This window comes from Sorex fumeus, unplaced genomic scaffold (assembly GCF_029834395.1).
Source record: "Sorex fumeus unplaced genomic scaffold, SorFum_2.1 ptg000030l, whole genome shotgun sequence".
Classification (NCBI taxonomy): domain Eukaryota; kingdom Metazoa; phylum Chordata; class Mammalia; order Eulipotyphla; family Soricidae; genus Sorex; species Sorex fumeus.
In genome coordinates, this window is record NW_026606087.1 from 29,232,673 (window position 1) to 29,246,460 (window position 13,788).

The 13,788-nt window shown below is 38.0% G+C and overlaps 1 protein-coding gene across 1 annotated transcript in view; it reads right to left on the bottom strand.

The window, feature by feature from the left end:
* The window catches only part of LOC130025504 (disks large 1 tumor suppressor protein-like), a 590,309-nt gene that overhangs the window by 10,914 nt on the left and 565,607 nt on the right, over positions 1-13,788 (bottom strand). Inside the window, exon 5 of the mRNA XM_056116434.1 lies at positions 3,516-3,590. Coding sequence (XP_055972409.1) covers positions 3,516-3,590 — 75 coding nt within the window. The remainder of the gene's footprint in view (positions 1-3,515; positions 3,591-13,788) is intronic.

Consider the following 13,788-nt stretch of genomic DNA (forward strand, 5'->3'; position numbering starts at 1 on the left):
AATTAGATTTCTTTTAAATAAATGCCCAGGGAAATCTAGAAAGACACCAGCTCCCAATTCTGTTGTCAAATGCAAGAAGAAATGTCTATTTTCTGATGTTCTCACCTGTGATGGTTAGAACAAAGAATCAGATTTTGACATTGCATTTCTGACTTGTGATCTTCAGGAAATACATATGTGAATAAACTGATTAAAACATATATGCATATGCTGGATATTAACCCCAAGTTCTTTAGGCTTCATCACTGAATTGCAGCTCTTCCTTCCCTCAGAGAAACTTACAGTGCTCTAGAGAGCACCCTTAGTCTGCTGAGTTTATCTTTGACCTTTCCTTTGTGCTGTACCTCTCATTGTTATATTCCCAAGTCAATCTTAGTTACTTATAAGTCAAGACTTCTGATGATTCTAAACTTTGTGCTTGCTTTTCTATTTTCCATATAGCCTTTTCATATTTTACTATACATCAATGTTTTTTGCTTAAATACAAAAAGACCATTAATGCTGTGCTCCGAGTATTTGGCAGTTGATGATTCTGAAATATATCTGCTCTTGGGCATTCATCATAATTACTTGACCCAGGCTTGTTTGCCATAGCTCTGTGTTTATTCAAATAACTGCAAGTATTAAAAAGAATTAAACTTAATTGTTTAATATGTACAACTAAAGGGAAAGAGAAAAGCAATATAGATATCACTGTAAGACTGTCTCCTTGATTTACTTCCCCGAAGAAAATTGCCTCCATGGAAACGCTTTACCTCTTTAAATGATCAATCATACCTACGTGCCGTCCTATATCTTGAACCCCTTCAGATGTTCTATAAGTATGCTAGCAGCTCTGAATTAAGTGGAACATTTTGACCATCATCAGTCCATGTTCCCTTATCTCTTTTTCCTTCTGCTGGGGAGGCCGGGGAAGCAGTTCTAAGCCAATGAATGCACACATAGCACCATGCTTTTATATACGTGTAATAATGTACATATATATTAATGTATGTTAATATGTGTACATATTTATAAGATGTATGTTATATAATATGTATTTTATATAATTGTAATACATATTAATCAATTTATTTTGGAAAGCAGTTATGTTCGCCACTATGCCGCAATGCCGCCAAATCTTATTTTTGGGGGGGATTTGGGGCCATATCCAGTGGTGCTCAAAGGCTACCCCTTGTTCTGTGCCCAGAAATCATCCCTGACAATCCACAGAGAACATCTGGCAGTGTCTGGTGTACCACATGTGTTTCCAGGATTTGAATCATGGTTGGCCTCATGCAAAGCAAGAGCTTTAACTAACTCTGTATTATGGTCTTTAACATAGTCACAATTAGTTCTTTGTGGGGGTGAAGCAACTCCCAAGCAGTGCTCAGGAGACCTAGGGCCCATCTTTGATTCTTGGCAACCAGTCTGTCAGCTCAAAGCAAAGGCCCAGGAATGTGCTGCTCTCAGGCCCTGGCAGTGCAAACACCCTATGTCGCATGGGGGCTTTCAGAGTTGTACAGAGATGAGAGGGATCACGCTGTACTAAGAACTCAACCCGAGTAGTACACACCAGACACAGGAGCCTTCATCACTCTCTTAGCTCTTGACTCCACATATGTAGTTCTTAAGGTCCTATAATAGGAAGGTCTAATCAGGTGGTGTATTTTTTTTTAATTTTAAGAGGTCCAACTTCTAGGTAAGAATGAAGTATGAACTATTTTTAATACACGAAAGATGTCATTCTAATAACAATTATATGCATGAAATAACTAACTTTTCAAATTTCTTAGATTTTGGTCTGTGTAGTGGAAGATGGGCTAAAAATCAGAAATATGTACTAATACTATAGTGAATGTGACTGATAAAGTGACTTGTACCTCCACAATATTTGTGCTCAATGCTCAGTGGAACAACATTTTCTTTTGTTTCAAAATAAAAGTTCTCATGACACATATTCAGTGATACTTTGTGAAAAAAAATTATAAAAGGATCCCTGAAGGGGAGAAATGGAAATCATCTACTAAAGAAAGAAAAAATGGTAGAATTATTATATTTTAACAAAAATGTAGGACTTTTTCAATAATTGACTAAAGTTATAAGGTAAAAAATGGCAGTTTGAAGATTCATTTATTGAAACCTGTGCTCACAAGGCTCTTTCCCCACATCAACAATTTTCCCAGCTGCACATATATACTAGAGAACTGGAGTACACAGTATCCTGGAGGAAAGAGATGGATGGAAAAATAAGTAATAGTGAGATGATAGTCACAAGTAATGCAATGATTGATGAAGAAACAGCGATCAGCAGAGCCCGTAAGCACATATTCCTTTCTGACCATCTGCTTCCAAAAATGTGATATGTTAAATCTCTAAGTCATTGGCAGGCCTTTAAGTTGCAGGAGTGTCTCAAAATATTATCGGTATTATCGTTCCTTCATCAAATTTATTACATTCTCTTAATTCCACAGGTAACAAGGAAAGATAAAGACAGAGAAAGAGATAGGAACAGAGAGACAGAGAGACGGAGAGAGAAAGAAAGAAAAGAGGCTCTTTTCTTACAAAATCTGAGTGCGCTTCCTGAAGTTACTGCCTTAAAGTACTCTCACCCATCATAATATAATAGTCTAACTATCATATTTAGCAATTTGTATCTCAACAATAGAGGAGGATATTCAAGAGTTCCATATATCACTTTACATTGTCTGCTGTGCTGGGTCAAATGAGGAGAATGCCCTAATTACAACTTATAAATAACTTGTCATCATCACACACATTAATCATGACAGCCAAACTATCAGCTATAGAATACACAGTTACTGGCAAAACCATTACCATTTATATTGCATCATGTGTTTCTAACAGAGCAGCATACATGCAAGTCATTTGTTCATTAATGAGGAGCACAGTAGAATGAAATAAGTATATGGAAGAGTTTGTACGCTTGATATCTACCAGCTTTATAACTGTTTTTTACTCTCTTCACATTTCAGTCTCCCATTTATGATAATGGGAGAGAGAAATAATGACCCTTTACTTGTTTGCTGCTAAAGTACTTGAGAATTCTCTGATGTAAGATTTCACACAAATACACAGACTATAATTAGATCAGCAAAACCTGAAAATTACATACCAGAGTATTTGTCACTATTAAACAGTCAACACAACAATCAGAAAAAAAGAAAATGCATCCTTTCTTAAGGCACCTAAATTCAAGATTGCTGAATGCACAGCTATTTGGGGAAAATGTATGTGCAAATAGATTCACTGGAGTGACTATCCAAGTTAGGTAATCTAGAGAAATTCTTTACAAGTTATACTGACTCAGAAAAAAATGTGTGGGATTACTAATCCGAGGTACTTCTTCTAATGTCCAGTTTCCCAAGAAGATGTAGCTTTTCTCCTTGAAATATTTGCTATGATTTAGAATTCCAGAGAATATTCTATTTAATTCCACTGATGTAGTTTCAAAATGTAAAATTTTGCATCTCCAAATCTAGTTAACCTTGTAATTATCAAATATTAAAACTTACAGTACAGTGGTGTACAGGCATCCAAGCAGGCGCTTCTACTGAACAATTCTGGGCTGGACATTTGCCTTGGTTTTGCTGCAAATAAGCAAAAAATCATATTCTGTTACATATGTGTATATATACTATGTATAGCGATACTTGTAAACTAACATGTCAATTAAAATATTCACAAGCAAAGAAGTATTGAGGGCAATGGGGGCTGGAGCGACAGCACAGCGGGTAGGGCGTTCGCCTTACAAGCGGCCAACATGGCCAACCCGAGTTCGATTCCTCCACCCCTCTCGGAGAGCCCGGCAAGCTACCGAGAGTATTCGATATGCCAGACACAGTAACAACAAAGTCTCCAATGGAGACGTTACTGGGCCCGCTCGAGCAAATCGACGATCAACGGGAGGGCCTTTACCTTTACCTTTATGATTGCAGATAATTATGTTTTATACTATGATCAAGGAATAAGAAATTATTCATTTGGAGGGGTAATTCTAAAAAACTTGTTTCGGCACCAGCTTTTTTTTTCAGTAGCTGGTCTTTCAGGCCCCAGAGAGAACCACCAAGAATTCTCATATATTGGAGATAAAAATGGTTTTCTCTCCTTGAAACTTCCAGGCAATACTGAATAAGTCCCTATGTCACTAGAGGCAAAGAATGAAAAGATTTGTGTATTTGTCTCCTCCTCCAGATTGTGAACTAGTGACAAGGATTCTAGGGTATTTCATAGAACCCCAGAAGGCAGAGTTCTATTGGAAATATCTTAGAGGATGTATTTGTTGTTATATTAGAAAATTTGGTGCAAAGAAATGGGACAATTTTATAAAGAGATCTGAGTGCTAATATTATAAATCATTGCAAGCACATCTATCTATCTATCTATCTATCTATCTATCTATCATCTATCTATCCATCTATCGTCTCAAGTTAGCTTATTCTCTTATCACTTAAGCTCATTCTCTTATCATAATGCCTATTAATTAAAATAATTTGGTGAGGAGTGTTGGGCCACACCTCGACGTGCTCAGGGTTTACTCTTGGCTCTGAACTCAAGGATCATTTTTTTTTATTAGAGAGACACCATGAGGTACAGTTGTAGACTTACAAATTTTTGTGCTTGGGTTTCAATTATACAATTATGAAACACCCATCCCTCCACCAGTGCCCATTTCCCACCACCATGGATCCCAGTATCCCTCCCACCCCCCATCACCCCATCCCACCCTGCCTCTTGGCAGGGCATTCCCTTTTGTTCTCTCTCTCCATTTGGGTGTTGTGCTTTGCAAGAGAGGCATTGAGTGGCAATCATGTTTGGTCTATAGTCAACTTTCAGCATCCTTCTCTCATCCTGGGAGGAGGATCCTCCCAACACCCTTCACTTGGTGCTCCTTTCTTTATCTGAGCTCCCTTTTCCCCTACCACGTGTGGCAGGCCTCCAGACCATGGAGCAAAATTTCTGGTATTAATCTCGGCCATTCTTGGGTATTAGTCTCCTATTTTGTTACATTATGTTCCCCAGATCAATGCAATCTTTTTATGTCTATCCCTCTCTTTCTGACTCATTTCGCTTAACATGATACTTTCCATGTAGTTCCCCTTGTATGTAAATTTCATGACTTCATCTTTTCAAACAGCTACATAGTACTCCATTGTGTAAATGTGCCAAAGTTTCTTTAACCAGTCATCTGTTCTCAGGCACTCAGGTTTTTTCCAGATTCTGGATATTGTAAAGAGTGTTGCAATGAACAAACAAGTGCAGATGTCACTTCGACTATACTTTTTTGCCTCTCTGGGATATATTCCCAAGAGCTCAATTTCTAATTTTTTTTAGAATAGTCCATATTGTTTTCCAAAAGGCTGAACCAGTCGGCATTCCCACCAGCAGTGAAGGAGGGTCCCTTTCTCGCCAAATCCGCGCGAGCACCGGTGGCTTTTGTTCTTGCGGATGTGAGTCAGTCTCTGTGGTATGAAGTAATACCTCTTTGTGGTTTTGATCTGCATGATTAATTATGTGGAGCATTTTCTCATGTGCCATTTAGTCATTCAGATTTCTTCTTTGTGAAAGTTTCTGTTCATTTCATAGCCCCATTTTTTGCTGGGGTTGGATGTTTTCTTCTTGTGGAGTTCAACCAGTACCTTGTATATCCTTGATATCAACCCCATGTCGGATGTGTATTCTGTGAATATCCTTTCCCATTCTGTGGACTGTCTTTGTATTTTGTTCACTGTTTCTTTTGAGGTGCAGAAGCTTCTTAGTTTAAGATAGTCCCATTTGTCCCACTCTGTTTTCACTTTCTTGACCAGTGGCGTGACATCTTTGAAGATACCATTAGCTTCAATGTCATGGAGGATTTTGCCAACTTTTTCTTCAATGTGACTTATGGATTCCGGTCTGATGTTGAGGTCTTTAATCCACTTTGATCTTACCTTTGTACATGGCATTAGGCAGAGATCTGAGCCCACTTTTTTGCATGTAACCATCCAGTTTTGCCAGCACAATTTATTAAAGAGGCTTTCCTTGCTCCACTTCACTTTTCTTGTCCCCTTATCAAAGATTAGATGATCATATGCTTGGGGGGAGATGTCAGTATATTCAATCCTGTTCCATTGGTCTACAGCTCTACCTTTGTTCCAGTACCACACTGTTTTAATTATTACTGCTTTGTAGTAGAGTTTAAAGTTAGGGAGGTTGATTCCTCCCATCTTCTTTTTTGGGGGATTATTCTTATTGGTGCTCAAGGTGCCAGAAATCGAACACAGTTCAGGTGTGTGCAAGGAAAATGCCTTACCCGTTGTATTATTTATTTCACTGTAGCACTGTAGCACTGCACTGCCCTCTCATCAATTTGCTCGACTGGACCCACTAACGTCTCACAACAAATTGTGAGACTTGTTGTTACTGTTTTTGACATATTGAATACGTCATGGGTAGCTTGCCAAGTTTGCTGTGTGGGCGAAATACTCTCGGTAGCTTGCCAAGCTCTCCGAGAGGGGCGGAGGAATCGAACCCAGGTCGGCTGTGTGCAAGGCAAATGCCCTACCCGCTTTGCTATCACTCCAGCCCATTAATTCAAATCTAAGTGGACTTTCAGAAAGAATAAAAGCTTCTGTATAGCCAAAAATATTCTCAATCCCCATAACAGGTAGAATGGATTTCTGCCAAATGTAGAAGTGATTCTAAAAAACACAATTTTATATTTAATTTATTATATTGTACACTGGGTTATAAAACAATTAATTATTAAAAGTACATCTGTGATATAGCTAACTATTAAGCCAGGGTTTTTTTCTGAATACATTAAATTATCACTAGTTGCCACAAAAAATAGATTCTACAAGTATTATCATGTTCATTCTATAGGTGAGTTAGACTTGCCTAGAGATAACTCTACAAAAAATTAGGACAGCTGGGATTTCACCTAGACCTTATTGACTCTGCTACCTATGTATGATCCTTCTTTGAAAAGCATTCTTTTGCATTTTTCTTTGTTCACTTAGTCAATGAGTTTATGATATATTATCAATTAATATGACTTTATCTTATCTATGATCCTAATATTTCTGACATCAATGTCAAGAATCGATGTATTTGGCACTAATATCTTGCAAGAAATTCTTTTGTGTTTTACAAGCCTTTTAGGAGAAACAGATTTATTTTTTGAAGCATCAATAAAATTTGGAGAGTTAGTTCTGTTTGAGTGATTAGTAATGAAAGCATCATTAAAAATGTAGACACCAATTTTTATGGTCAGTTAACTTTTTAAATGAAAATATAACATAAAATATCAACAGAGTGCATAAGATGCATTGGACTGAAGTCACACCATTGCAATATTTTTGTGGGATTATACTTGAGATTGCTCAAGGAGTACTCCTAATCAAATATATCAAATGTAATAGCAGTGCTTGGGAGACAAGATGCACTGCCAGGTACTGAACTGAAGTCAAGGCAAGCATCTAAACCTCTATACTATATCATCAGCCCAACCACAATTTCAGGCTAAACTCAACCATGGTTGCTGCTATGAGATGCGTTATATTTATAATCACATCAGTAAAACTATTTACACATTAGTGTAAACACTGAGGTCTATTTGATATAATATTCAACATTATTGGGGGGATCATACATGGAGCTAGGGATTGAACCTTGGCTGGCCATGTGTAAGGTAAGAAACTTAACTGTCGTCCTCTCTCTCTCTGGTCCCAGGTTAAGTGTTTTGAAATTTAAAAGCATTATTAAAGTGTTGTTTTCCAAATATGAGACTCATCCAAACATTACTATAAACACGGAGACATTTCTCATTTGTAATAACTCAAGACTACAATTATTATTACTAGTAGCAGTAACAAACTTATTTTAAATCTAGTCATGCATGTCTTTGGAGGGTGTACTCGTAAGCAGTTCCCACCATTTGGACTAGTGGTTCAGTGCAAGTGCATGAGAAGGTAGAGCTCTTTGGCTCTCTGGAGCTGTGGGTTCTCTGAGATCCATTGGCAGTGCTCAAAGGCCTCCAGAGCCACAGAAGTGCTTGGGGAACCAGGTGTGCTGGTGGGAAAGAATTCAAATTGGGTTTATACGAGGCAAGTACCTTAATCTCTGTACTGTCTTGCCATTGATTGTGTGCATCTTTATTGAGTACATCTTATTAAAGAGACAAAATTTAACTAGATCCAGAAACCAGCTTTGAATAAACTGGAGAAGCTCTAAGTGGAGAAGCCTTGGAGAAGCCCTCTAGAACTACTGAGTATGGTCCCAAAACAAAAGAAATTAAACTAAAAAAATGACATATGCTAGAGTGAAAGAGTATATATTCTAACAAAATGAAAAGTGTCTATACATAGGAGTATTTTAACTTTTATGGATGTTTAGGAAAAAAAGTGTTTGAATTTCTATCTACTCATAAAATAATGTCCATCTGATGAATTTACCTCTTATTTAATTTTTCACATTAGTTTTCCTTTTTTTCCCGTGGGGAGACACCTGAGCTCAGTGATCACTCCTGGTTGTGCTCTGGGACCATGTGGGATGTTTGGGATAAAACTCAGCTTGGTCACATGCAAAGCAAGTGCCCTGGTTGCAGTACTATCTCTCCAGCTTCTTATATGATTTTTAGATGCTAAGACCTTCCTCTTAGTTTTCCATAAAGCAGATTAAAAATACAATTCACCTGGACAAATAACACAGCTTATTGAAGACAGATGCCATACAAAAATAAATATTTTAACCCAAAATATGGGACTAGAAAAAAATTAACATTGGAACAGAAGTTAGGACCGTGAATTTCAATATTGTGTTTCAATGAATCTGTCTATGGAACTTTGGAAAAGTTACTTTTAACTTAGAAAACTTATTTTTTAAGTGAAGCATCAAGATTTAGTTATTTGTGATAGTTTCAGGCATACAATGTCCCAATATCATTTTAACACTAAACCTCACTTTTCTCAGCTGCAAAATTAATGGACTATATGGGACAAGAAGCTATCAGATTCACTCATCAGTGCTTTCTAAGCCAAATATTCCTCCTGTGATGTAATATTTTCCCTCTTCTAAGGAGGTTGCCATTTGTTTCAGAGTCTTTACCATTCTGATCTACCATTACCATAAGATATAGTTATTTTTCTCTGAGTTTAAGTGTCAATGAAGTCTGAGAACTGCTGATTCAGATAACTTTCCAACATTCCCTGTAAATATGGTTATTAAAAATCTCAACCTCAGGTTTTACACTTCACTCTACTTCTAAAGATTACAAGATGTCACGTAGGCCAAAGGAATACAATAATAAGTGAAGTAAAGGGGTTTAAAACCCACTCTTCCCCAGATATTTTCATTTCCTGTCTTCAGTTTCTTTTCAAACATTTATTGTGATCACATGGTATGACAGTTTGGGGATACTTCCTATTTGGCAGATATCTAGTCTTGGAAATTGAGCTAGAACAAGTATGAAAACCAGGGAAAAGAACATTAGGAAACTCAAGTTCACCTTTACTTATTGAGTTGAAGGGAATCATTGCTTCTCTACCAAGAAAGGATTTAAAATAGAAATGTACATAAAAGAGAAGACTTTCCCTTCACCTTCTGTCATTCATTTTTTCTGAATATGGTTATCCTTGCAGTTTATTGATAAGTTATTTGATCAGAAATTTGAGATATTTATGCTATTGTAAAAAGATGTTCTCTAAGAGGTAAAGGCCCTAAAAGGTAAAGGCCCTCCCGTTGATCGTCGATTTGCTCGAGCGGGCCCAGTAACGTCTCCATTGGAGACTTTGTTGTTACTGTGTCTGGCATATCGAATACTCTCGGTAGCTTGCCGGGCTCTCCGAGAAGGGTGGAGGAATCGAACTCGGGTCGGCCATGTTGGCCGCGTGTAAGGCGAACGCCCTACCCGCTGTGCTATCGCTCCAGCCCAGCACAGCGGGTAGGGCGTCCGCCTTACAAGCGGCCAACATGGCCGACCCGAGTTCGATTCCTCCGCCCCTCTCGGAGAGCCCGGCAAGCTACTGAGAGTATTCGATATGCCAGACACAGTAACAACAAAGTCTCCAATGGAGACGTTACTGGGCCCGCTCGAGCAAATCGACGATCAACGGGAGGGCCTTTACCTTTACCTTCTCTACAGAGACCAAAAGAATATCAGTGGGTTTTGGTCTCTCAAAAATATACTTAGACAAATTTTATCTCTAAATCTCTCATCTTTCTTCATTTTTTAAAATCAATTTTACATTTTATATGGTTTTGTTTAGAATTTCTGAGCAAAATAGTCAAATAGACCTGAAAATTATATCTCACACTATTTACATAACATGTAACTGAAGCAGAGAGAGGGGACATGGAAATAATCTTTTGGGAAATAATCAAGATGAAATTCAAAGAAACTACTCTTGTCACTAGTCCTTAAGAAGCCAAAACAATGAAGACCAGAGCCACCTTGTAGACATAGGAAGTGAAATCAGTTAGACTTTAACTGGCGCAAGCACTGGTTCAAGAACGCTGGATCTTCTTCAAAGAAAAGATCTTCTCTTTGAAGAAGATCCAGCAAGAGCAAAAGGCTCTGATTAGAACATAAAGGAAGACCACCAAGAGCACTAAGATTTCCCCCTCTGACAAAGACCTAGCAATAGCTCCTAACAGAAAGTGTCCCCAAGTGTGAGCAGTTTGGGAGAAAACTTATACAATCAAGTGTGCAAAGATGAGCAGTGTGCTTTCCCATTCTGTGGCATTCTGAACTTGGAGTATGCATTCTTTCTTTTACTTCTGGAGAAGAGTAGCCTTTGCTCTCTTTTGAAAGTATCACCTTTTCTTTCCTCATAATCCCTAAATAAAACTGCCTTACTTCACTATTCATCTTCTGCTGAAATTCTTTTCTGTGAAAGCAAGTGATAGATATAAAAGAACCAGGACAGTGCGTAGGACTAAAATTTCTTTTCCTGTAAAGAACAATCCCTTACTCTGGTCTGAGTTCCACAGCTCCCTGTGAATTCTGGTGGTGGGGGTTAATTATTGCAACAAGTAGAACAAGTAGAACTCAAGCACTGCCTGGTGTCTGCACCACACAAAGCCTTTTGGGAGCCTTTAACAGTCCTGACCTTCCCAGGAACTTCACCTGGAGGCTAAGGTGGCCAAATAAAGGATGACAGACCTTCTTCTCAAAGCTACTACTTCTCTTATCACCCATTCTAAACAATCCACCTGAAACATAACTATAAAGAATCGGAAGAGATAAATATTTGTTACAGAAAAATTTTAAAAATATATTAAAGAGCCACGATTTACAAAGTTGCTTATAGTTGCATTTTAGGCATACAATAATTCATTACCAATGACTCCACCAGCGTCAACTTTCCTCTACCAGTGTTCCCAGATTCCCTCTCCATCCCAACCCTCATTCCATCCTGGCCTGCCAACATGGCAGAAACATTACAAAGTTCCAGTGGTTACCACTTAGATCTCATGTTTTCAGATCTGAAGAATCTGTTTTGGACATATGGCTATACTCCTAACTCATATCACTTTGTAACTGAAATGCCTGTTATCCCAGTACTTCTCATTCTCTTCTTCTCCCCTTGAATTTTTTCCTTCTCTGTCTCATCCCTAAATACTGGGAGAAAGGATGATGCAAGCATCTCCCTTTTACATTTACTCATTCAAGATTCTCTATTCCACAGATAAGTGAGCTCATCCTATGTTTTTCTTTCTTTTTCTGTCTTACTTCACACAACATATCTTCCAGTTCCAACCATGTTGCATCAAAATGCATTTCTTCATTGATCCTTGCAGCAAATAGTATTTCATTGTGTATATATAACACATATTCATCATCTAGATCCCAAAAGTGTAATTTTTAGTCACATGGCAGTTCAGTTATAAGTTTACTGAGAATGTTCAAAAGCACTTCTCATAAAGGTTGACAGATACCATTCCCATCAGCAGTAGATGAGAGTTCCTTTTTCACCATGTCCTCACCAACAGAGATTTTTCCCACTATTTTTGATATGTACCATTCTCACTAGTATAAGATGGTATTTCATTCTCATATTGATTTGGGTTTCTTTAAGTTTCTCTTATGATATGTAATTTGGACTTCTCTTATGATAATTAAGGTCCCTCTTTTTTTTTTAATGTGCCTACTGGCCATCAGCCTGTCTTCCTCTGAATAGTATCTATTCATTTCCTTTCCACATTTGTTGATAGAGCTTTTGAATTTTTTGTTGTTGTCCTTGATCTTTGTGAGTATTATATATCCTGGATATCAATCCTTTATCTGATGTGTTGAATGCAAATATTTTCTCCATTAAGTTAGCTGTCTTTTAGTTTTAGCCTGTGTGTGTGTGTGTGTCTGTATGTGTATATATGTGTGTGTGCGTGTGTGTGTGTGTGTGTGTGTGTGTGTGTGGTGTGAGGTCGTTGGGGGAGGTTTTGTGTTTTGTTTTGTTTTGCTATGCAGAAGCTTTTTAATTTTATGCAATTTATTTTTTATTTTGCTGCCTTTGCCAGTGATATCAGATTATTGAAGGTATCTGAGTTTCAAATATTGAAACGATCTGCCTATATTTTCCTTAATATACCTTATAGTTTCTGGTTGGATCTCAAGGTCTTTGATCCACTTTGAATTGGCTTTTGTGTGAGGTATTAGCTATGGGTCCAGCTTTAGTTTCTATACATGTAGTTATTCAATTTTCCCAGCACTATTGTAGGATAAAATTTTGCCACAGGGAGTTTAAGTTTGTTGGGTTACTCCCATCACAGTGCTTTGATTCCTCTGTGTTTATCTGTAAACTCTTTCTTTGTGCTCTGCTTCCCCAACCAGTCAGTTATCTCCTAATCAGACTCTGCTAATTTATAAATATTACTTTTCTCTTTTCCTGATGTCCTTTGCACAGTTAATTCAGAGAAACGCCCTTTTTGTATGGACAGAGGAAGACAATTAATGGTATGCTTTTGTAACTTGGGAGTTAATTGACTCTGAATAATAATAACTCCCTCGGCATTTGTTCTCTTGATTTAAGCCTTTAGTTGCCCTTACTTCCTAGCACCCCAAAAGCAGGGTTCCGACGAGGGACTGGACTCAGGGCAAATTGTGACCTATGCTGGCATCGAAATAGGCCAGGACAAAGTGCCATAATATTTAACTATAAGTTAAGAGTGTGGTCATGGACAAATTCTGCCATGATCCAAAAAGTAACAGCTGGATTAGGACCCTGGTAGGGTTAGGAAATATTAATCTGTCCTGACCACTGTAGTCAGAGATCTATAGTGAGATCTCCACAGGAGAGTCACTGTACATATTATTATTTACTTATATATTAATTATTTAATATAAAATAATTAATATTAAGAAGCATAATTGAGATGTTAGTTAGGATGTTAATTAAGTTATTGGATTAAGGAGAGGAGAAACACAACTAAGTGGTATTTTGCCCTTGAGTGGAAGAAAGGCTTTCATATGTTGATTGTGCTACCAGATGGGTGTGGCAGCTATACACAATGCAGGGAGTTGAGAGAGACTAGAGAGAGATCATGGCTGTGAGATGGACTAAGGAGAGGTGAGAGGGAGAGACAGGAGACAGAAATAAGGGGCAGTGTGAGACTGGAATGAGGAGCTTAGTGAGACTGGAACAGGCGCATGGGGAGAATGAAATAAACGGCAACTGATCACCAACCAGTTTGGCCCTCGTTTCCTCCTTCATCTGCCCAAGGTATCGGCTGTCCCAGGTGGAAAAGTGGCACGAGACCACCAAACCCAGGTGGAATAGAGCTGTGGGGTGGTTACACACACCATTTCTT